Consider the following 23,697-nt stretch of genomic DNA (forward strand, 5'->3'; position numbering starts at 1 on the left):
CATCTAATATGGCGGCGATATTTTACGTAGGATTCTGCCCGAGGCGGAGTCTAGATATTTTTTATCGCTACGGTGAGAATATTAAATATGGTAAAACTTAAAACTATTAATGTATTGAACTTATTTATTTAACTATATGTGATTATTGGTTCTAAATAGCGACATGAAATACACTTCCGATTGAGGGCCTCTCGACTTCCTCTATACTTCCGGGTGTGCGCGAAATGTTTCCACTCGTTTCGCTGCTGCTTTCACAAGTTCCGAGTGCGGTGCATATTTTTTAATATTTACACAATGAGGATAGTCACCTGGAATATAAATGGTATACGGACTTTCAGATGGGGAATAAAAAAGACACTCGATTCACTGGACGCGGATATTATATGTGTGCAGGAGACCAAAGTGACAAGTAAGTGGTTTAATGAATGGAGAACACGCGGGCTCGTTAAAATAGGTCATCTCACTTTGTTTTTATTTCAACTCTAACTCGAATCGCCCATAGGAGACCTGCTTGATGAGAGGACTGCCATCATTGACGGCTACAACTCCTATTTCAGTTTCAGTCGAGGACGCAGTGGCTACTCAGGTTTTTATTTATTTATTTACTTATTTATTTTAATCCTCACTTTGTCACCGTCTTGTATTGATTTCTCGGTCAACAATTTTTGTCTGCAAAATAAACAAAAAGGAACACCTGAACTTGACTTATTAGATGGTCAACCCCTCCTTGTAATTGCAATGTATATATAGGTGTCGCCACTTATTGTAAGGACAGTGCCACACCGTTTGCTGCTGAGGAGGGTCTCACTGGTCTGTTGACCAATCGTGAGGGAGCCATTGGTTGCTATGGTAACCAGTCCGCGTTTACCGACGAGGAGCTGCAGCTTTTGGATAACGAGGGGCGAGCCGTCATCACGCAACACAGAGTCCAGTAAGAACAGCTCCTCGATTGCACGAACTGGGAGTTTATATGTATGTTTCTATTTACTGTCGTCGTTATTTATTTTTATTTTTTTGTCCTTATAGGTGTTCGGACAAAGTACAAACTGTTTGTGTCATGAATGTTTACTGTCCACGAGCTGACCCGGAAAAGCCAGAGCGCAAACAGTTCAAACTGCAGTTCTACAAGCTGCTTCAAGGTCGAGCGGAGGCTATGCTGAAGAAGGGGAGGTGAGAGGGCATCCATCGGGTTAAACTGGCACCAACTCCACATTTCTCATTTCCAGTCCTTTCTTTTCCAGCTCTGTAATTGTTTTAGGGGATGTTAATACCTCTCATCGACCAATCGACCACTGTGACCCAAATGAAATTGTAAGTAAATGAAACTGAGCCTTTATTGAGCCAGGGCACACATTTTTAATTAGAAAAAATATTATATATATAATATATATATAATAATTATTATATATAATTTATATATATATTATATATATATAAACTTTTTTTTTTTTTCATTAGAAAAATGTCACGCTCATCACTAAACAAAAATGTATAGATGATCTCATCTCAATTTACTCACAAATTTACGTATTGCGAAATCTGGGCCCGTTTTACTGCCCACAAAGCTATTATTCTGTTCTATGAAGGGCAACCATTGAATTCAGAGTTCACTTGTACCTTCTGCTGTATCTGAAGCGCATTTAATTCCTCTGCCTGTTACTATAATTGATTAAGGATCAAATATACATTATTTCTACGACATAAATATTTTTTTGGATTAGATAAATTCCCGTAGTACACCTGATGATTTCTCACAGCACATTGATGGGCAAATGGTTGGGAATTATTGGTTTAGATATTGACCTTAGTTGCACCATATATTGTTTATCAGCAAAACTTGAGGATAATATTTCCAAAAATACAAGATTTTCATTTCAGACATTTACAATTTTTTTTTTCCCAATAGTAATTCTAAATACAGCGTTCCCCATCCTTTATTTGCTGAAAAAAAAACCTCTGTTCACTGGTTTTGTCCTAAGGCCAAAGCCCTGCCTAATAGTAGTCCGTGTCCGCCATCTTGTGGCATTTTCAAACCCATTTGCTTCAGGGCAGGGCTCGGTCCCTATAACCCTGTAAAATTAGAATAGTAAACTGAACAGTAGCTTGGCGCCTCATTCTCTTTCACAATAAAAGCCTTGCCCCAAACAGACACCTCCCTGGTTGGCAAATAAATGTGTATATACTGTGTATTTACATTTCCAGTATTTACACATATTTACATATTTATTTTTACAGTGCATATTTTGTATATATTTAATGGTGAGGGGAAAATGATGCGACTCTCTAAATATTGCATAATAGTCTTAAAAATGTTTTATTGTACAGATAAAAACATTGTCCCGATAAAAACATTGTCCCCTCAATAATTAATTCGGTCCATGACCATACTCGTACCTCAAAACCATCATAACGCAAAATCATTTTACCCATTGAAATGAATGGAAATGCCATTAATCTGGTTCAGCATCACAAAAAAACATTTTTGTAATGTTCTTGGCTGTTGCTTGACCAATTTTGCATTTATTTATTTTGTCTTGAGATACAAGCAATATTTGAGATGTGAGTGCGCTTCGGACGCTAGATGACAGCAGCAAACTTCGCAACATCTGACCATGAGTGAAAATTTTCTTATGAAAAAACACCGAAAAACGAGTTTTGGGACCGCTGCAATGGATTAATTGCATTTCCATTTATCTCATTCAGGAAAGATTATTGGCGATACAAGTGTTTTTTCTTTAGCCCATTTATGGCGTTTTTCATTGTTCGTTAGCATTAAAGGTGCCATATTTTACCAAACCAAATTTTACTAGTATTTGTGATCTAATACTGGCTCAAGGGTGCCTCTGTAAACGTAATATATGAATTAAAATTGTCCACGCATTCCTGAGTTCCAGATGTTTAGCTGCCGAGAGGCCTGAAATCAGGTCATTCGAAGTACTTGAGCTTATCTACGTCACTAGCGAAGATCACCTTCCCTTTCCGCTCCTGAGCCAGCGCCGTCAACATAAACACGTGTGCTTTCAAAAGTGGGTCTTCTACACGGAGGAAACCAATTAGAGGAGCCAAATATAAATAAAGTGGATAAAAAATTGGGTCAAACAGAAGTAGCTGTCAGAGGGGTCTTTTCTGGACACGTATGACAAAACCAAAGCGTTTTTTTCATGAATTTATTTATTTAAATATTTTCTTAATGAAATTGGCACTTATACCAAATCGATGTTAGAGAGTCACTCTATGGAGGTCTAAGTAGGCAAAATGTGGGACCTTTAAGCTCAGTAGACTTTGCTAAGACAAAGCTATGTTATTTTAAATACACAACGTAATTGTCTTTGCGGCAGTAAACTTTACAACAACATTAAATAGCTTAATGTCTTTTTTGAAGACTATTTGCCAAACTGCTCCTTGTTGTGAAGTGAGTTGAGTTCACCGCCACCATGCAGTGCTTCGTATCTCAAATTTATATTGTATTCCTCTCATTCCTCAGGATGACTTTGAGGACAACCCTGGTAGAAAATGGCTGAACGGCTTTTTAAGGGACGAAAAAGCGTCGGCAGATTTCAGCCACAGTGGAAAGTTTGTTGACACATTTCGCTATTTCCACCCGACTCGCGCCTGCGCCTTCACATGTTGGTCCACTCTCACGGGGGCTCGCCGTACCAACTACGGCACACGCATCGACTACATCTTCGCTGACAATCAGCTAGCGGAGGAGCAGTTTGTGGCGGCCGACATCATGCCAGAAGTGGAGGGCTCGGATCACTGTCCCGTGTGGGGGGTGCTCCGGTGCTCTCTGCTGCCCAGTTCCAAGCCCCCCCCTCTCGCTACATGCTACCTGCCAGAGTTTGCTGGCAAGCAGCAGAAACTCTCACGCTTTCTGGTTAAGGTGGACCAAAAGTCATGTCGGACTGAGGAGGCACTACCTGGATCTCAGGAAGAAGGAGAAAGGAGAGAGAATATAAATCTATCAGGTACAAAGCGAACCATGAGTACAGAGTCTGTTCACCAGACAGGCAAAAAGGCCAAGACAATTAAGACTTCTTCAAAGCCACAAGGGAACCTTCTTGCCTTTTTTAAACCTAAAAATGAAAAATCACTTGGCTTCTCACCGAATTCCCTCAAAGGGTCCCCGGTAAAGGGTGAGCCTATTGAGCTTACACCGGCTGTTGCATCACAGCTTTGCAGCACAACGCAAGAGGGACAGTGGGAGGCACCGGCTGAACATTTGAGTGCCCACCCATCCAACCCACGTGGGAACAAAGGAGCATCTTTACACTTTTGGAAGTCAGTCCTTCACGGGCCGCCCCCGCCGCCCACCTGCAAGCTCCACGGAGAGCCTTGTGTGCTGCGAACTGTCAAGAAGGAGGGACCAAACGTGGGCCGGCAGTTCTTTGTGTGCGCCCGCCCTCAAGGGCATGCTGCCAACCCAGAGGCTCGGTGTAACTTCTTTGCATGGGTTGACAGAGGCAAGTGACCCCCCAAAAACAGTCTCCAAATGTTTCACTGCTGCTCTACTGTGAAATTGCTTTTATTTGGTTGAATAAAATTGTGTTTTATAACAATTTAGGTTTCATTGTTCATCAGCAGAGGTGGAAAGAAGTACTCACGCTCTGTACTTGAGTACAAGTAGTCTTGTGTGAATAAATAAAAAAGTGTAGTGTAGATACTGTTTCAGTAAAGATTTTCTAAATGTGTGATTTGAAAAGTGGGCGTGACGAAGTTGCGATGTTAATTCATCCCGCAATTTAATTGCTTTTATTGAAATGCTTTGCGAGTTCAGTGTTTCTGACATGCTTTCATAAAATAATTGCAATTTCTTTTATTTAAAAGTGTTAAATGTTCTGTGGTAATACACTATTAAAAATATTATGCATTGAAAGATATGTTTTCAGTTCGAGAAAATGTTAAGTCTTAATTGATTGAATACAGCGGTTGTGTGCTCATAGTTACAAACTTAGGGAGTAAGAGTCAAAAAGTAATAAAAAAACAGATATGTACAAATTTCTAAAAATAAATAAATAATCAAGAGCAGTAACAATTATTTGTACTTAGTTACATCCTACTACTGTTCATCAGAAATCGTGGTGATTATGTTGCTTGTTTTTGGGTGCTAATGCATGCTGTGGCACTTCACACTTAAAGCACAGTACGTTTGGTTCAAGTTTAGTAATGACAACTGCCACCTTGAATGATAAAATGACTACAAATAATCCACAAAGTCAAAAATGCCAAAAAGAACATTACAAAAAAAATCAAAAGAATCATATGAGTAATGTGCTCCTTCCACAATAGAAATTAAACAGAACACATTGAAATGATTGGTGTGTGGGGGCAGATGGAAATGTCAGTCAAAAATAAGCATTGTTATCTTTGTAAAGGCATAATTTTACACACAGCTCAATAATGGCCCTCATTAGACTGTGCTTGTGTACCCAATGAAGTGGCTGGAGAGTTAATGAAAAAGATCCTAAGTATAAGGGGCAACTGGATCGTTGATATAATAATGTATTGGGCCAGGAAAGCCTGTTTAAATGGAAAGCTGTTTCCGCAAATAATAATTTAAAAAAAACCAGAAATACAAATTTATTTTAATTCATTAAAATAGCTTTCGGTATGTTTTTATTTATTTTTTACTGGCAGAAACGCACTTCCATATAATGTTCATGTTGCCTACAACAGTACTCAGTTTCCTCTAGATGGCACTGTAGCGAGCTGCAGACACAATTTGCCCCAGCACCTTTATTAAGTAAGAAAGGCTCTACCAGCTGCAGCAAGTAATGCATGTCGTGGGAGAGCAGCCAGCAGTGTATCTGCAGTTTGTCACAGTTCTCAGGTTCAATGTCTACGTTTTGCATTGCTTGTATGTAGACTGAAAGGAAAAGTGGATCTAAGCATGCACTAAATTTGATTAAAATCCACAAAACTCCGATTTTTCCCCTTGGAGGTAATCCTCCTGGAATATAATGCACTTTCCCAGCCTTCTCTGCCACACCTTCTTGTACTCCTGGAAGTATTCTTCTGGGATCCTCCGCAACTCCATCGTGACGGCCATCTTGGTGTTGTCTAACTGTTTTACAATTTGAGTAGATTGTAATCACTCTCCAGGTAGTCAATGACAGACGCAGCCGCCAGTGCACTTTAAATCACTTTATTGAACAAAGGCGTAATAATCAAATTTATTCACGAGCTGCCGATGGCCACAACTCACGGCGAGTAACTCGGCACGGAGCCAACTCTACACTCTCATTCGCTGACGCCCACGTCACTCGACAAGGCACGCCACACCTTTTAAAGCCACACACATTCAAAGTCACAAATATTGGAGTGGCCAAATGGACAAAAATACTGCCTGCACCTCGCATGCATATTTTGTATTGGTATTCCGCAAAATCAATTTCTATGAGACTTCTCAAATGATTGATGGGGTGATGAGTATAATTAATCAATTGTCAAACTATTAGATATTAGATATAGTGTGTGGCGTGGGCCATAAAGCTTTAAAATATACATAGATGATAAAATAAATATATGCTTGCTACATTGCATATTCTCATCTGTAATGGGGGGTTCTGGACCATAACCTCTGCTGTAAAAGAGGGACAACTGTATATCTTTTGTGACACCAGTCCTGGAATTTGTCTGACATACCTCATTCGTTCTATTTGATTGGAGGCCAAATCCAGTAATAGTTTTCCAGCTTTTTAGCTATGCTGTCGCAATATTAGGAAGACAAAAGACAATTGTATGCTCTCATGAACCATAATACGGCATATGTGAGGTTTTGTCTGATATAGAAAAATACTGGTCATCTTACCCTCCATGGGTTTATTAAGTTAATTACATGTACTGGAATAGTTGATGTCGTGTTAAAAAAAGGCCAATCTGCCATCAGTGTCTTCTCTCTCAGAATGTTTCCAATTTTATTGACTATGCGCGGGAATATATTGTGTTGCTATGCAAATATACAAGCGAATGTGATTAAAGGAGGCCATCAATTGAACTCTAACTATATCAGTCCAAAATCGTAGGTTTCATGGTAATAGGTGTTTTAACGGACTTGTTGTGGGTGCACAAGTTCCAGTGAAGGATTAGTGGCATGCTGAGATAAAGAAAGTGGGCGTTTCTTGGGCGTGCAGAAAAAACTCCCACATGTCACTATCGTTAAACTATCAGTCAACGGAAATCTCACCGCCAATGAAAGTCATTCTTGCTGAGTCAAATTCTCTTGTGCAGACGGCGTTGAATAGTACAGTGTATCCAAACCTTTATTGAGTTGAGGCACCTATTTTACATTTGAAAAATCTCATGTCACACCACCAAACAGAAATGTTATATACAGGTATACTGAAATAATGAAGATCTTGTTTCAATGTACTCACAAATGTATTCACTCAGCGAGTGAGTGCCGTGACGTATTCTGTTGTATGAATGGCAACAGGTGGATACACCATTCAGTAACAAGAACAACTTCCACTGACTTCCACTGACGTTTATATGTATTGGAATATATAGCGTTACCGTGAAGGGATTCCATTTATATCATGATATGACTTTTAGGCCACATCACCCAGCCCTCCGTCTCCATTTGAACAGTTAGTCTATAACAAAAATATGAAAAATAACTTTTTTACATCCGATCCTGCATTTATGTACAATCAACAAGCACATTAGTGCAAAGTTGAAAGATTTTTGTTCAAAAAAAATACACAGAGTATTACATATAACTACATATTTATATATGTACAGGTATGATAAGAAGCGCTCACATTGATGTGGTGGATATTACTTTATTGAACCACATCTTCAGCAATTATCTTCAAGCCTGTATAATGTTTACCATATTTAGAAACCAATCTCACAATTCACTTTACAGGGTCTTTAAGTGTTTTGCCTGTCAACATACATCGCAAGCATAGATAGACAAACACATATGCATTATTCATAATAAAAAAATAGACATTTTTGGGCCAATGAAGTGAGATTGGATAAGTGCCCCCCCACACACACACCTGCTGACCCTTCACAGCACACTGATGCCAAACAGTGGTTTGCAATCATTGGTAGATAAAGTATTTAAATTCTGCCAATCCTCCTTTCGTGTCTGGTCAGGGACTTAAATGACTCGCGCAATGTTTCCACTCGTAAGCACAATCACATGCTCGCGGCCTTAAGAAAAGCACTTATCTACCTTATCGACTTAACCAATATAGCATCGCTGTGACTTCCAATCTCCGTGCGTATCCACTCATGCTGCAACAAAGCAGACCTCAGGTAACACCCGCTTTGCCCCTCCTCTCTGCTTGCATAAGCAGCAATGGCATGGGAATGTGTCTCCACTTTCACTCGTATGTACTGCTTGTCTCTACCTGCGGTTGAGCAAGGGGTTAACTCTGGGTGTTCTCCTTCCGCCCTCACGCCCTCCCAGCCCTTAATCTCTCTCGCTCTCTCCTCCCACCACTCCCAAGGAGCTGTGGAGGGAGGAAAGCATTCTAATTCTACACAGCAATAGCGTGAGAACAGAGTGAAGGAGCATACTGATTCTTTTCAGTCCAATTCCAGGATATTTGCAGTATTTGTGGAGAGAAGGCCAGCCGTGTTCTTTCACTCCTGGGTAAGTGGCTTCCTATGTGAGAAGTGTGTGTTGTACCTTTTGAAGAAGAGAGCGGAGGTAGTAACTGTCAATAGTGCGCCGCTCTTGCATCAGACAGCACCATGCGGTAAGCGGTGCTGAAAAGATTCCAAGATTATTCCACTATTTCAATTACTCTTATCCAGATCATTTCATGTATCTTCCATTTGAAGATTACAAAATGTCAATGTATGCTTGTTGAACTGATCTATTAAGACTTGTTTTTGTAGTTTTTTAAAGCACTTTTTATACTGTTTACAGTGCTTAACCCTCCTATTTTTAGGGTCAGTTTGACCCCATTCAAAGTTTAACATCTCTAAATATATGATTAACGTTTTTTTTGTTTGATTACCATTATTATACTGTATGTTTTCAATGTCCTTGGCATGTTTTATGCATTGGTGTTCTTTGGGATAAATTTGACCCCAGGCTCTTTTAGCTGTAAAGTAAAAAAAAAAAAAAAAATCAGAAATATCAACAATTTACACACATTTGTTTTCTTTTCTTTTTTCAGGGGGTGATATTGAGGTCACTATTACATACGATTTAATATTATTCAAAAAGCTTGAGGGCCCCAACATAATCAAAACTGTAGTACTGCGAGAACTACTAATAGTTCACAGTGAACGGGTAGACTTATAATGTCATCAAAATGCTTCCAGATTAGTGGTCAGCATTGTCCAATACATGAAATCAGCTTTTGAGTTCTTCATAACACCGTCAATTGCAAAAGATTTACTGGCGATGACAAATTTAGAGGGGAGGGGCGAGTGTGGGAACAGTTAGAAAGACTCGGATGTGACCCACTGGTTCATTATGGCAGGAGTGTACAAATCAAGGGGTGAAGTAACAAGCCGCTAACACTGTAACGGCAATATTTCGTGCAACCATGTCTCCTCGCACATTCCATGTCTTTTCCCTTTGTTGTACACTTTGATGACAGACAAACCACGGCGGGTAAATTGCTTACGCATCCACAGCAATCCCTGATACAATGCAAGAATGTACTTTTTCATAAGGTTATACAAGAGTCCCTCATTTATTGTAGGGGTTTACGTTCTTGAAGCACATGCGATCGACCAAAATCTACAAAGCAGCGACCGCATATTTATTTTATTATCTCCATATACAGTGAGACCTCGATAGAATGGACTAATATGGGCCAGGGGGGGGGGGGGGGGGGGGGGTTGTCCAATATAGCCGATTGTCTGTTACATTGAAGCACTTTTTTTTAGGCCATATGCACCCATTTTACTGTACTGTATAACATTACTGTTTTGCAGGGTTTTTTTCATGTATTTTGAAAATTGTTTTTCCAATATAGTACAAAGTTATGTAAAGAAATATAAATAAAGCTTGAAAATGTTTGAAAGTTTCACATTTTATCCAAACTTACCACGTCAGTGTGCTTGGTCATGGTGACATTGTTGAGGTACAGTACTCATGGGCGATTCGCTTTCATGAGCCGGGAGGAATTAGTGTGCTTCTTGGTTCCAAATCCATTGCCAAAGGTGAATGGCTTGACAAAAAATTTTTACTGTACCAAAAAGTTCCAGACTCCAAAGAGTACTCCTCAGGCTTAATGCCGCAGCAATGCCGCTCTCTCTCTCTGCTCTATGTACAACGGACAATAGATAACCATCGTTACATGGCCCCTAATTCAATGTGGCCACCTCGTAGGTACGGGAGGATCTTGTATTATTGTATATCTGTGATCCGGAAATACAGTCCCATTCTCTGCCATTCTGGAACTAATAGACTTTAACAACAGCAGTTTAAGTGACAAATGGAAACTTGGACGCATTGTTCAGTCCCGACGGTGAGTTTTATCCGATATCCATTATATCAGGGTCCAGTTTATCGGGGTTCCACTGTATATTTCGTAGTTTTATACAGAATAACAATACAAATAATGCATGTGAGGAGCAGGTATTATTTTTGTTCACTTGGAGTTGCCATACTCACCTTCTACACTGTAGTATCTGTGATTTTGAATGTGTGTGGCTTTAAAAGACGGGGCCTGGCCTGTTGAGTGACGTTGGAGTCAGCAAATGAGAGTGGAGAGTTGTCCGTGTTGGCTTAGGATAGCGCTACTCCACTTTGGCACAGTAAAACTGTTCCGGCATAAAAGGGATACCGATCCTTCCTTCTGCTTCACCTAACAGCCGAACAAGACTGAAAAAAAAAAAAGAAAAAATATATTGCTAGCTATTAAGTGGCTAACCATTAGCTAGTCTAGGTGTTGAGTTACTCAGTGTCTGTTGTACTATAGGGAGCTTGTGAATGACTGTGCTTACTACGCGTTTTTCTTTCTTACCATTCCGTTGCCAGTTCCAAAATCCCCGTTTAATATGAAACCGCAAAAAGTGAACCGCAATATGGTGAGGCGTGACTGTATGTTCCTTTCTGATGTTCTGATGATGTATAGGTTATATTATATTTTGAAAATTGTCTCTAAAGAAAACAATCTATCTTATTACCCAAAGCCTGGATACATTCCAGCAAATGCATATCAGCATATCATCTGTTCTTTTTTCATTCAGATGCTCAGCACAATTCAGTGTATCACTTTTAAAACAAAAGACAGTAACTCGGCTGATTTATTATTATTATTTTTTTAATGATAAAGCAGCATTCACACAAGAAGCCTTTCAGTGCTTTGGCCCACTTTGAAGCTCATTCTACGTCAGCAGTCCTCTTGTATGACATGTGTGGGGGTGGGGGGGAAAGACTGTGGAATGTCAGACAGTGTTAAATGAATGTGTCCTCTGGGGCCACATGTGAGAGTCCCGAGGCCGTCTCGATGACAGGCAGAAAGGGGAAGTATCTCATGACCCGGTGGCACGAGCGCAGACCTAAACTCTTCCTACAAGTACTCGCACCACCTTTGTCATTTGACTCAGCAGCACAGTCAGCTCGTTGACAGCGTGCATGTCTCGAGACTGCTCAACTCAAGTCACATCTTTTTTGTTATTGCTCGTGCGCATTAGTTGCCATTTCTTCAAGTAAGTGTAACTGCTAATCAGTGTTGCTTTGCTCTGTACAATATATAAAAGTCTACACACCCCTGTTCAAATGCCAGGTTTTTGTGATATAAAAGAAAGAAGACTTAGATAAATCATTTAAAAACTTTTTTCCCCCCACCATTATTGTGACCTGTAACCTGTAAAATGCAATTAAATTGAGGGGGGAGGGAAATTAAAAGTAAAAATAAACAAACAAAAATAATGACATTGCAAGTTACAAGTTATACACCCTCTTATATCCGGGAATGTGTCTGTATTCAGAATTAACCAATCCCATTCAAATGAATTTGAAATGAGAGTCAGCGCACACCTGCCAACATTTAAAGTACCTCTGAAAACCTCCAAATAAATTTAAGATGTTCTAGTAGGCATTTCTTGACATTTGGTTTTGCTTTCTAGCATGCTCTGGGGCTGTTTTTCTTCAGCTGGATCTGGGCCCTAACACAAGGTTATAAGGAAATACAGTATGAACAGTTCGAAATAACAGTCAGGGTTAGCAATGACATTTCAGGCTTCTGCTTAATCTACTCGAAAGCAAAAAAAAAAGCCAGTAAAAAACTACTAAAAGTGCTAAACATGCTTCAGGGTGGACATAGCTGAGCAGCCATTGTACTGCGAACAAAAAAAGGTTGGTGTGAAACCTCAACATGGAACCATTACTGCCATATAAGGGTATTCACAGCCCTAAGCACTTATCGATACTGTACAGTATTTCCTAAACGTTACATGCTTGAAAATGCTTTTGAATGTTCAAATATGTCTACTGCAGGGTTAAAAAAAAAAGGCAGGATTTTAACCATAACCCACCATGCATAGATAATGCCTGTATCTATATGGGATTACAGGAAGTGTTCTAAATTAAATGCGTCTGCTTTTTTCCACTTCCAGCTTGACGAGGATTTCAGGATTTTCATCAGTTCAGCAAATCCACCTTCTCACTGAATCAAAATGGAGCTTCAGAAGATGAACGGACACAGTCGAGAAGACGGGTGAGACTTTTTTAAGACACGGTAAAACAATTGGAGAGGTTATTTTGTTTGCTATCCTATCAGGAAATAGCCCCGGACACATGAAACCATTTAAAACAACTCATACGCAACTGTAATACAACAACGAAACAAAAGCAAACTCTTGCTCCAAAAGATAAATGATTTTATCGATTCTTCGACAACAAATTCTCTCTATTCTCCACTCCTACTTCTCTCGTTAGAAAATGAAATTCCTCCCCCCAAAAAATGAAATGATTTTACTGGTACATCATATGATAAGATAAAAGCACAATACTTTCTTCCTACTATGGGAAAGAAAAAGATTTGTGGACACGGCCTCAGGCAAACAATCAAGCCTTGGACGTTTCTGGTCACACGCTGCATGCATTCTTGACAGTTTGGCCAAGACTACGCCTAAAAGACGGTATTCATCCTAATGTCACTCCGGTTTGTTAACTGGAAAATCTCAAGACATTTTATATACACGGGATACGCGGGTTGTTGTTTTTTTCTGCCGTTCAGTGGAAGAGCATGTAATGCTGGTCAACAAATTTAGCAAATAAAATTAACCAATTCGGCTAGCCGAGCAGCATAAAACAGCAATATTAGCTGGCCAAATAACAATCTCAACTCGACAATCCGGCTAACGGTAGTCAGGTGAGCTAGCCACCCAAGTTGGCTTCCAAACAACATTTGAAGCGCATTTTTTTTTGTCAATTCTCTTTTTATTACAATTTTATACGGTTCACATGTTGATTGACACAACATTTCACCATTCCCATCTATTCATCCCTAAATTACAATTGAAATGTATACCTAAGACTCTTATTAATACTACAGAGATCCTTCCATCTTATTATAATTATACTAAAGCATTTGGACAGAATTGCCCAAGGCTTAGTAATAATAGTGATTCTAAGATAATATATGAATACAATGTAAGAATAATGAAGTAATACTGACTAACAGCAGAAGTGTGCAAAATTATGGCATCAAAGTTGTACATTATATTTTTTGTTTGTTTGTTATACTCCATCAAACAATATAGGACCACAACATTTTATTCTCACCACATTTCCTTCCAACTGCCTCACATCATTTGCATAAATCCTGGTTGCTAAATAATTAAATGTAGGAGAGAAGTTATCCGAATTTTTTTTTATGGAGGCAACCGGATGTCATTGGTGTGTAATCATTAGATGACTATGACCTGGATGACTGAGAATCAACTAAAGATGTAGAAGGGTAGTTGCTCACAAAGAAAAAGAACAACCCACGTCAAACATAACCTCATTGATAAAGGTCATAAAAGCTTTTTCATGGGTCCGCTTACAAGCTGCAGTTTTGATTAATAGCGCCTATCTTTTCATGAGCGACATGTCCTTTATTTGCATTGTAGCTTTGATGGGCTGGATGCCATGACCGAACATGAGGAATTTCTCCCTCATAAAGCTGGTGCCAAAAGAGAAACCCACTTCACAGATGTGAGTTCTTTTTACTTTCTCACTCGAATACTTTTCACCTTGCCTGTCACTCACTGACTCATCTTTCTTTCCGGTGTCCACTTGCTGCAGTTCGAAGGGAAGACTTCATTCGGGATGTCCGTTTTTAACCTCAGTAACGCCATAATGGGAAGCGGAATTCTGGGATTGGCCTACGCCATGTCCAACACTGGAATCCTTCTTTTTATGTGAGTATGGACAGCAAACAAGCAGTTTGGTCTTTTCTCTTGAGTTTAGTTTGTTACTCTGCACTTTGGTGACGCTTGTGAAGACCATCAACCACTGTCCCCTTTGCTCATCTACTCAGATCTTTAGGGAGTTACTCTATATTATGGTGTAAATGTGGTTCCCAGTTAACATTAGAAATGACACGGAGCTTTGAGTTCTAATGAGGTTAGCAGAAAAGATGCACGACGCGTGGGTGTGTTCACACATGCTTAACAAAAGTTGATATAGATATTTCCATTGATGGTGTAGGTGGACAATACACAAGTTTTGCACCATGTAGCCTGATCTGTCTGGCTGCACCTCCCAACAATTTTGTTGAACAATGAGCTATAATAGACACACACAAACAGACATTCACATTCACATACATACACACTGCTTCCTTAAACCAGGTTTAAGAAGTTAAATATAGCCCGTAGTGATCAGCTCCAAGACACGCCTCGCTGGATCAGTCGTGTGCTATCTCATGGTGAGGAGGGTGGGAGAGTAATCAGCAAGGATGTATCGTACGCTTGTTGTTGAATAGCAGTGCTCTCTTATTTGGACATACAGTATGTCAACACATTTTCCCACGTGTTTGGTATATTTTGTTTTTGCATGGTGGTGGTAGAATTCATTCTTTTGGGGCTGTTTTTCTTCAGCTGGAGCCTTAGTCGAGGTAGAGGGAATTATGAACATTTCCAAATAGCAGTCAATGTTAATACAAAACAGTCAGGATTCTCCTAAAAAGCGCCTCCTGCCCGATGATAGCTGGGATAGGCTCCAGCACTCCCGTGACCCTTGTGAGGATAAAGCGGTACAGAACATGGATGGATGGATATCTTCGACATATAAACAGCTCTAGGTCACAAATAAAAGTATTTGCTTTTCTGTGTTTCAGAATCCTGCTGATTTTCATTGCTATTCTGTCTGCATATTCAATCCACCTACTGCTGAGAAGTGCGGGAGTTGTTGGTAAGAGGAGTTACGCTCAGCACATTTAACACTATTATTGTACAAGAGAGGGGTCCCTGTGGGTCATTTGCGGCCCGCAGTTTTTTAGCACCCCACGGCACACAGTATACTAAAATGCACAACTGACACGGACCATGTCGTTTGCCTGCATTTTACTACTCACTTTCTATACTAGGGTGGCAAGGCAGCAGAAGAGAAGAAATTCCTTCTTATCGCTCATTTCCTTGTTTTCCAGCAATAACTGATTAGTAAAATAGCAATGTTTTCATTCATAACGCCCTGAAAAATAATGATAATTCTGTTACAGCAGCACGAATTGTGAATTGTAATTGTTTCTTCCACTTTTTTGCCCTGTGTCGAGGTCAGCTTAGAGAAGACAGGTTGCTCTTGTTGCGGTTCTGACTGTCGGGACTGCTCAGTACAGGGGGAATTTATTCTTGTGGGGTACGGTTGCTAAATAGTGGTAGCTAAAGTCACACCAAGCAGCAGATGGTGACTCCGTGCACAGTGCCTCGCTTAAAACTGTTTCGTCTAAAAATTAAACAAAGAGAATTACTCATGTACAGTATTTAACCAAAGCACATAACGTACTAAAGTCCGTTAGCTTAATCCTCACGCACAATGCAAAACGCCATAGATGGGCTAACGAAACTAGCATCGGTCTTGCAGTAGTTATCCTTTATGGTGTAACTACACAGATGTCAAACTCAAGGCCCGCCACATCCTTTTATGTGGCCTACAAAAGCAAATGTGCCACAATGCTGTAGAGTTGTTTGTCTATTTAAAAATTTTTAAAAAGTTGATTTCGTAAGACCCAGGATGAATTAATGTTCATTTCTGTTCATTTTGATGGGAAAATAACATTTGAGTGTTCTGAGTTATGAGCGTGGTCATGGAATGAATTAAACTCATAAATCAAGGCAACACTGTATATACAAAACAAAATATAACTGCTCAGCCTGTTTTAACCTAAACTGATGGATTGGTTTTAGCATGTTAAATAAATTAAAGGTGAATAATGTCAGTGGCCCTAATGTCCTTCCATTTTTCTGTATGCAGAAGAAAAAAGTTTGCACACCCCTGCTTTACAGTCTACTTTCGTGGCTGCATTGCTAAGGTTTGGGTCTTTTCAGGCATCCGAGCGTATGAGCAGCTTGGGAACAGAGCATTCGGTCCACTGGGAAAAATTCTGGCGGGGAGCATCATCACAGTACACAACATTGGAGGTAGAATTCTGTTATTTGTAGTCTTTCAGTTTGAAAAAGGAAGGATTGCTCTGAGCATATTTGCTTTTTCTCAGCAATGTCCAGCTATCTCTTCATTGTGAAGTCTGAGCTGCCGCTGGTTATTCAGGCTTTTCTTGGCAAACATGAAAACACGGGGTGAGTGTCAAACATCATGATTTGAATTCACTGACAGCTTCATAGATTAGTGCACTGATTTTTATTTGTATATTGTCTCAGAGAATGGTTCTTGACTGGAAACTACTTGATCATCATTGTTAGCGCTGCCATCATCCTTCCTCTTGCACTCATGAAACAACTTGGTATGATTTTACATCCTGTCATTGCACCCCCCCCCCCCCATTCACTTTCTCACTTGTACATTTGTGGTCAGAACTTGCTCTTGGACATAATGTAGATTTTGTTTGTGATCATCAACATCATCAATGTTGATTTTCATTTCTATTTGTGTTTTTCCACTTCAGGTTATCTGGGATATACAAGTGGCTTCTCTCTTTCTTGCATGGTGTTTTTCCTCATTTCGGTGAGTCTGTTGAAAATAAATGACATTTTACACTTCAGTCCAACATCTGACCCAATGAGTGTGCACTCCCCATTCCCCTCCAGGTGATCTATAAGAAATTCAACATCGATTGTCCCCTGGAGGACAGTCATCACAACATAAGCCTCATTGCTGACAACTACACAATCACAGAAGATGATGAAGACTTTTGTGATGCCAAGCTCTTCACTATCAACTCACAGGTAAGACCAAAATGGTTCTCTCATCCATCTGTCTCTCTTCTTCAGTTGTCACTGCAAGTTTTTATTTTCCAGTCAGATTAGCAGACTCTAAGCAAACACAAATCAAAGTAGATGCTGCTATAGAAAAACAGAGTTGGGCTAACCAGTCACTAACCGTTGGCATAATTGGCTTTTAGACGGCATACACCATCCCAATTCTGGCCTTTGCATTTGTCTGCCACCCTGAGGTGCTGCCCATCTACACAGAGCTACGAGAGTAAGTAATGCTTTATATAGTGGAACCTTGGTTTTCGTACGCCCCACTATTCGTATGATTTGGTCATTGTCCATTTTTTTTTTTTGTGACGTTTTGTCCCAGTTTTCATTCATCCACTCAGTTTTCGGATAAAGTTACGGGCCCACACGAACTATTCAAGTGTGCGCGTGTAACATTGTGAGGTATTGTTGAGTGAGTGTCACTCCGCGCGTTAATTTGAACATTTCTCAAGTTTTTATGTGACTCTTGCGACCGCTAACTAATCTACCATTTGGCCAAAGAATCTCTTAATTGAGATTAAGTACAGAAAAATAAAACCAGTAACACCGACAAACAAGACGTATTGAGTGACGTCAATCATCAAGTAGATTACCATGACACATCACATGAGTTAATGTTGGCGTCAACTGCTCGAGTACGAGCTAAGCTAGTTTGTCTCAGCAACTGTCGGAAAGTGGTGAAGACATTTCGTAGAGTTGAACCACAGTTATGAGCGCATTTGCTCATCTCAGAGCCGTTTTCTTACCGCTGCAGCTGCGGCAAGTGGGTGAACTGACCTCTTTTTCTACTTTTTTTGCTCCAGATGAAGGCACAGACATTAAAGAGATGGACATGGTTTTGTTGTTAGCGTTGTTTTTAGCATTAGCCTTTCTAGCCCACAAATGCCTGGAATGCCTTCTTCTTCTTGATTTGTTTTGCCAGTCGGCATGAGGTTTAAAAGCACACTACCGACACCTACATGACTTCAGCGAAAGAGTGTTTTTCAAGTTCACGTAAACACTGGAACAAAATATACACTATTTGAACTGTAAACTTTTGTGCATCATTAATTAGTCGCACCTGTACTTTATGCAGCCACCCACAGAGAAAGGCCAAAATAATAATAAAATGCAACTGATTGTTGTCTTGTTTCCACTAGTCCCACCAAGAAGCGTATGCAGAATGTTGCCAACATTTCCATCTTGGCCATGTTCATCATGTACCTGCTAACAGCTCTTTTTGGATACCTCACCTTCTATGGTAAGACTCAAAGATCACCTTGTTCGGATGCTGTTCAAATGAATGACCTGCTTGTTGTTCACCTTAAAGCTACATATACATTTGGCAGTGTGATGAATGAGGGGCATGACTGAGCAGGATGTCAAAGGTTGTTTGCTTTTTTTCTCTCTAGGTGCCGTGGAGTCTGAACTGTTGCACACCTACAGCCGAGTGGACCCCCTGGACGTGCTGATCCTTTGTGTGCGCCTGGCCGTGCTCGTGGCTGTCACTCTGACTGTGCCCGTGGTTCTCTTCCCAGTAAGAGATGGGTCATCCAATCAAATATCATTAGAAGATAGCATTTTAGTTTGTGAAATTGAAGTGTTCGTCATAACAATTTCTTCAACTCTAGCGTTTTGGACCATAGACAACGCACACAAAACCACACACACAAAAAAGTGTCCCGTCATTTTAAGGAAAAAGTCTGAGCGTGGACTATTGTCCATCCAAATTATAGTTAAACGAAGAGCTGAACTAAGTATAGAGAATACTGATATTGAGCCATGAGGATGTGGCACACTCAATGCTTCAGGAGGGATTCATGATGATGATCCTGACGCCAACCAGAGGCTTTGAAATACGTATTGCGTAGCTCTTTTTCAACCGGTAATCTCTATTTTAATATTCACCACACCACTCTTGATTTGTTTGTCTTACAACCCCCAGTCAGCTTATTATTCTAGTGCCCCTCAACACCTTACATTTTTGTGCTGCACACTGTCTCATTTAATTAAGTCTTCTAACCCATCGACAGAGTCGAGGGAATACCCGTGGAATCATTGTGAGTGGCAACACCTTGTCACGATTCAGGAGCATACAGTAGCAGAGGTGTCTGCTCTCTAAGAATGTTCTTGAAGCAGATCTCCCTCCAGCTAAGGGCCAAAAAAAAAAAAAAAAAAAAAACAACAACTGTATTATAGTTTATTGAAATGAATTAGGTTGAGCCGGCACGGTGGCCGATTGGTTAGCACACAGTTCTGGGGACCGGCCGCGCCTGTGTGGAGTTTGCATGTTCTCCACGTGTGTGTGTGGGTTTTCTCCGGACACTCCGATTTCCTCCCACATCCCAAAAACATGCGTGGTAGGTTGATTGAAGACTCTAAATTGCCCGTAGGTGTGACTGTGAGTGCGAATGGTTGTTTGTTTCTATGTGCCCTGCGATTGGCTGGGTGTACCCCGCCTCCCGCCCGAAGATAGCTGGGATAGGCTCCAGCAGCCCGCGACAATAGTGAGAATAAGCGGTGAAGAAAATGGATGGATGAATTAGGGTGACACTTAAAAAAAGCCCCACCACTGGTAAGCCTCGGAGGTGAATGATGTGGCTGGAGAGCTGGTCAACGTTCCAGTGAGCACGGTTGGGGCCATAATACGTAAGCGGAAAGCCAATCATACCACCATAAATTTGCCTCGATGAATTTCTGAGCTTATTTGTTCGGCTTTCTTTGTATGTATGTATTACTTGGGTATTTCCCAACATCTGGTGAAATCTTCATGTCAATAGCGCCTTTGGAAATATATTTAATGAGAAAAATGGTGACGTGTTAAATACTTATTTTAATATGTGTGAATATGTCGTGACTATGTTTGAATGTATTTACAGTTTGCGTGTGGTCTCTGCCTCAATAGCAATGTGGGTTTTATATTACATATCTTCTCCTTGTTAAAGCATTTTGGGAAACACATTCACCGGCAAACCTAAAGCAGTGTTTCTCTCAAACTAACATATGAAACAAACAGACTAAACCAATTAGTCAATTTGGGCCAATTAAAAGTTCTGATGTCTGATCCCTGGATGCGCGCAAAATTGGACTCTTTTGTCATAGAGTTATAGTTAAACGAAGGAGGAGGCAAGGCAACAAGCACATGCGTACCTTGAGTCAAAAGTTTCCAACGTGGATAAATCACTGCTTTTAGAACGTACAGAATAAACGCGCTTCATGTCTTTGGGAATGTTCAGCACAATTGACATGATTGCCTTTCATTGGGTTCGTTTTTTGTCATACACAGAACAATGTGTCTGTTTCTGTCGCCAGTGGGTGACTGAAACCCACCTCGTGTGTGTTTTTGTTGTAAATTATCTCTGGACAAGTCACCAAGGAAGAACGGTAAAAAGAAACGCAGCTGAATTGTGCAACCCATCTCATGACATACATTCTCTTTCCTTCCTTTCCGCTGCAGATCCGCCGGGCCATACTACAGATCTTGTGCCCTGACAAGCCTTTCCACTGGGCCAGACACATTTCCATCGCGTTGTTTCTCCTCATTTTGGTCAACGTGCTGGTCATCTTCGTGCCCTCCATCCGTGACATTTTTGGCCTCATCGGTACGTGTTTGCACGCCGTTTTCGCATCTGCTCGGCCTCAATGAATTGCCTCTCCTAATTCCTCTACAGGAGCCACATCAGCCCCCAGCCTCATCTTCATCCTGCCCGGAATCTTCTACATACGAATCGTTCCCACAGAGCAAGAACCTTTTCTGTCCAGACCCAAAATTCAGGTAGCACTCATCTCCACTCTACGCAATTGCTGTTATGCTCATTTCATGCAGCACGATTCTCTCCTCTTCAACTCCTGTAGGCTACATGCTTTGCTGCATTGGGATTCATCTTCATGGTCGTGAGTTTGTCATTTATCTGCATCGACTGGGTGAACGGAGAGAAACGAAGCGGCGGTGGACACTAGTTGCTCGCTGAGGTCCCAGCAAAAACGGAATGTGAACTGAAGCCCTCGCCGCGATAAATTACCCCATATTGTTCTTCAGGCGGGCAGTCAGTACATGCTGGCCTTGAAAAAAATAACCTAAAAAAAAAAGAAATGTGACACATCAAAGGTCGTGCGATGGAGGAGAGAGAACACAGACACACACTGTGACTGAATTCACCCTTTGCTATGGTCCGAGATATGCTACTTTTCTAATCCCGCAAAGGGAATTCAGAAAAAATAGCAACAGCGTGACTCACATGAGTATGCCATTGAGGGTATTCATGGGCAAGATCTGTGGAAAAACTGTCTGTCACTGCCAAAGTTCTCGTTACCTACTTCCCATCTCGTTTTTTGCAATATACAGTACAGTGGTGCGTTGAGATACGAGTGACCCGGATTGAGTTTTTCAAGACACAAACCGTCGATACGAAAGTACAATTGTTCGCTTTTTCTTGCCAGCGCAAACTTGAGATAGGTGCGCTGTATGGCACTCAGCTCAACTCACTTCACAATAAGCAGCAATTTGACAAATAGTTAAAAATGTATCCCAAAAAATGGCTTGAAGCTGTTCAATCCCGTGCCCAGTTGAAGTTTACTGTCAAACTAAACATAAAACATAGAAAATTACACCTTGTGTTTTTGAAAACAACCAAACAAAGAACGGCCCTCCTAGCTTGATGCTAACATACAATGGAAATCGTTATTGACATGCTAACGATTAGCATTTGTAGTCGAGGTTTTAGAACTCTTTAATACAGATATTTGAACAAAAATGGTGATGCAAAACGTAGACAGATAATATAGCAATACTCACAGGCATATATTCTTTATATATTTATATAAGTATTTATATACTCTTTAAACATGACTACAGCATCTTACTGAGTAACTGTCAGTAGCTGTGAAACTATTCTTTGTTTTTGTCTCCATGCCTGTATTATACTGCCTCCTGGTGGCCAAGGTGGGCACACCAGAAGGAACAACACAATGAATTGCAACATTAAAACATGATGCAAGGTGTTTAATTATGATAATGATTTACATTTTATTTAGGTTATTAATCTATGTTTTGAAAGTACCCCTTTTTGGGGGGAGGCACCACTGTCCTGTAAAATGTCCATACCCGGGCAAATCGTTTTCTCGTCATCAAAATGAATTCAACATTTCATTTGGTGTGTTTCCATTTGAGAGTATGGTTTCTTGGTGGTGAAGTATTGTGTGTTGCATGGTTTACTTTCACCTAAAATAAGAAGGATGAAGGTTAGTGCCACGCCGAGGCTTTTAACAAAAATACACATTTTATTGACTTCAACAATAAGTTTAACATTTTAGTGACGTGCTCTGACAGTTTGTGGAGGTGAGGATATTGTGTTTAAAAAAACAAAAACAAAAAAATGATGCAATTTGTGGGCTTTTGCTGCTATAAAAGAAAGTCAATTGTATCTGTCGTTGCAAACCAAAGAATGCAGTTACTGTATCTTATTAAGCCATAGAGCAGGGGTGTCAAACTCCTTTTAATTTGATCTCAAGTGGACCGGACCAGTATATTTGTGGCCTAATAAGCTATAAATGATGACTATTCCAATTGTTTTTATTTTAGTGCAAAAAAAAAAAATGACAAGTACATTGTAAAAATGTTCATATTTATTGATTATTATCTGCTTTCAAATAATCTCCTAAAAGCAATCTGAAACAAAAATGAGTGCAATTTCAACAGTATAAATGAGTCTTTTCATTGACACGTAAAACCTATAGCTCACAGTGGATCTGTTGACCGTACGTATGTATCTTTTATAAAACAACTTAGAATCAACAATCTTGACACTTTTTATTTACATAAATTTCAATATCCATCTGGAAATCTTGACAACCTCAAGTGGCTCGTCACACTATAAAAACTAAAGTGGCAACTAATGCTGTCTTGTAAATGTATATATAAACATACAAGTTGTGGCAGTGAATGAACAAAACAAAGATTTCCACCAAACCAACGTCTTTTGGAACTGAAGCTGTGGATTGACATTTTGCAATATTCATTGTCTTATGTACGCTATATTTCTACAGTATAGGTATTGATAGTCACAGAAATAAATACTTTTATTGAAAAATTGCACTTTGCAGCCAGATTGGACCGCCTGATGGGCCAGTTTTGGCCCACGGGACATACATTTCAACCCCCTGCCATAGACTCTAATACATAGCTGAGAAGCGCAACCTAATTGTGTTAAGGTATTAGGAGAAACTATTCATCATGACAATCAATGGTATGTGAAACTTAAATTAAGTCTTTTTTTGTGTGTCTGTTTTTAAATTAATGTTGACTAAAAGCTACAGTATGTTTAATTTGTTTATTCTTCCTGTACATTTTTAAATTAATTTGAATTGTGT

General features: G+C 40.1%; 2 protein-coding genes across 2 annotated transcripts; both read left to right on the forward strand.

Moving 5' to 3' along the window:
* Positions 1-223: 223 nt before the first annotated feature.
* Positions 224-4,941, forward strand: apex2 (APEX nuclease (apurinic/apyrimidinic endonuclease) 2). Its single transcript, XM_061672120.1, has 6 exons — positions 224-409; positions 503-586; positions 751-931; positions 1,027-1,170; positions 1,242-1,311; positions 3,485-4,941. The coding sequence occupies exons 1-6, from the start codon at positions 295-297 to the stop codon at positions 4,469-4,471; spliced, it is 1,581 nt and encodes a 526-aa protein (XP_061528104.1). The 5' UTR covers positions 224-294; the 3' UTR covers positions 4,472-4,941.
* Positions 4,942-8,394: 3,453 nt separating this feature from the next.
* On the forward strand, positions 8,395-23,690 carry LOC133401592 (sodium-coupled neutral amino acid transporter 3-like). The gene is made up of 16 exons (XM_061674772.1): positions 8,395-8,608; positions 12,541-12,641; positions 14,041-14,125; positions 14,216-14,331; positions 15,252-15,325; positions 16,459-16,551; positions 16,626-16,707; positions 16,789-16,871; positions 17,034-17,092; positions 17,176-17,313; positions 17,490-17,569; positions 18,489-18,589; positions 18,741-18,865; positions 20,786-20,930; positions 21,000-21,103; positions 21,184-23,690. The coding sequence occupies exons 2-16, from the start codon at positions 12,601-12,603 to the stop codon at positions 21,286-21,288; spliced, it is 1,431 nt and encodes a 476-aa protein (XP_061530756.1). The 5' UTR covers positions 8,395-8,608; positions 12,541-12,600; the 3' UTR covers positions 21,289-23,690.
* Positions 23,691-23,697: the final 7 nt, after the last annotated feature.

The sequence above is a fragment of the Phycodurus eques genome, chromosome 1 (assembly GCF_024500275.1).
Source record: "Phycodurus eques isolate BA_2022a chromosome 1, UOR_Pequ_1.1, whole genome shotgun sequence".
Classification (NCBI taxonomy): domain Eukaryota; kingdom Metazoa; phylum Chordata; class Actinopteri; order Syngnathiformes; family Syngnathidae; genus Phycodurus; species Phycodurus eques.

Bases quoted from the DNA above. Each gene is read 5' to 3' on its own strand.
- apex2 (XM_061672120.1), top strand. From the start codon at position 295: ATGAGGATAGTCACCTGGAATATAAATGGTATACGGACTTTCAGATGG. The intron at 587-750 runs GTTTTTATTTAT...ATGTATATATAG, and splicing joins AGGACGCAGTGGCTACTCAG to GTGTCGCCACTTATTGTAAG. The intron at 932-1,026 runs GTAAGAACAGCT...TTGTCCTTATAG, and splicing joins ATCACGCAACACAGAGTCCA to GTGTTCGGACAAAGTACAAA.
- LOC133401592 (XM_061674772.1), top strand. From the start codon at position 12,601: ATGGAGCTTCAGAAGATGAACGGACACAGTCGAGAAGACGG. The intron at 14,332-15,251 runs GTGAGTATGGAC...TCTGTGTTTCAG, and splicing joins ACTGGAATCCTTCTTTTTAT to AATCCTGCTGATTTTCATTG. The intron at 18,590-18,740 runs GTAAGACTCAAA...TTTTCTCTCTAG, and splicing joins TGGATACCTCACCTTCTATG to GTGCCGTGGAGTCTGAACTG.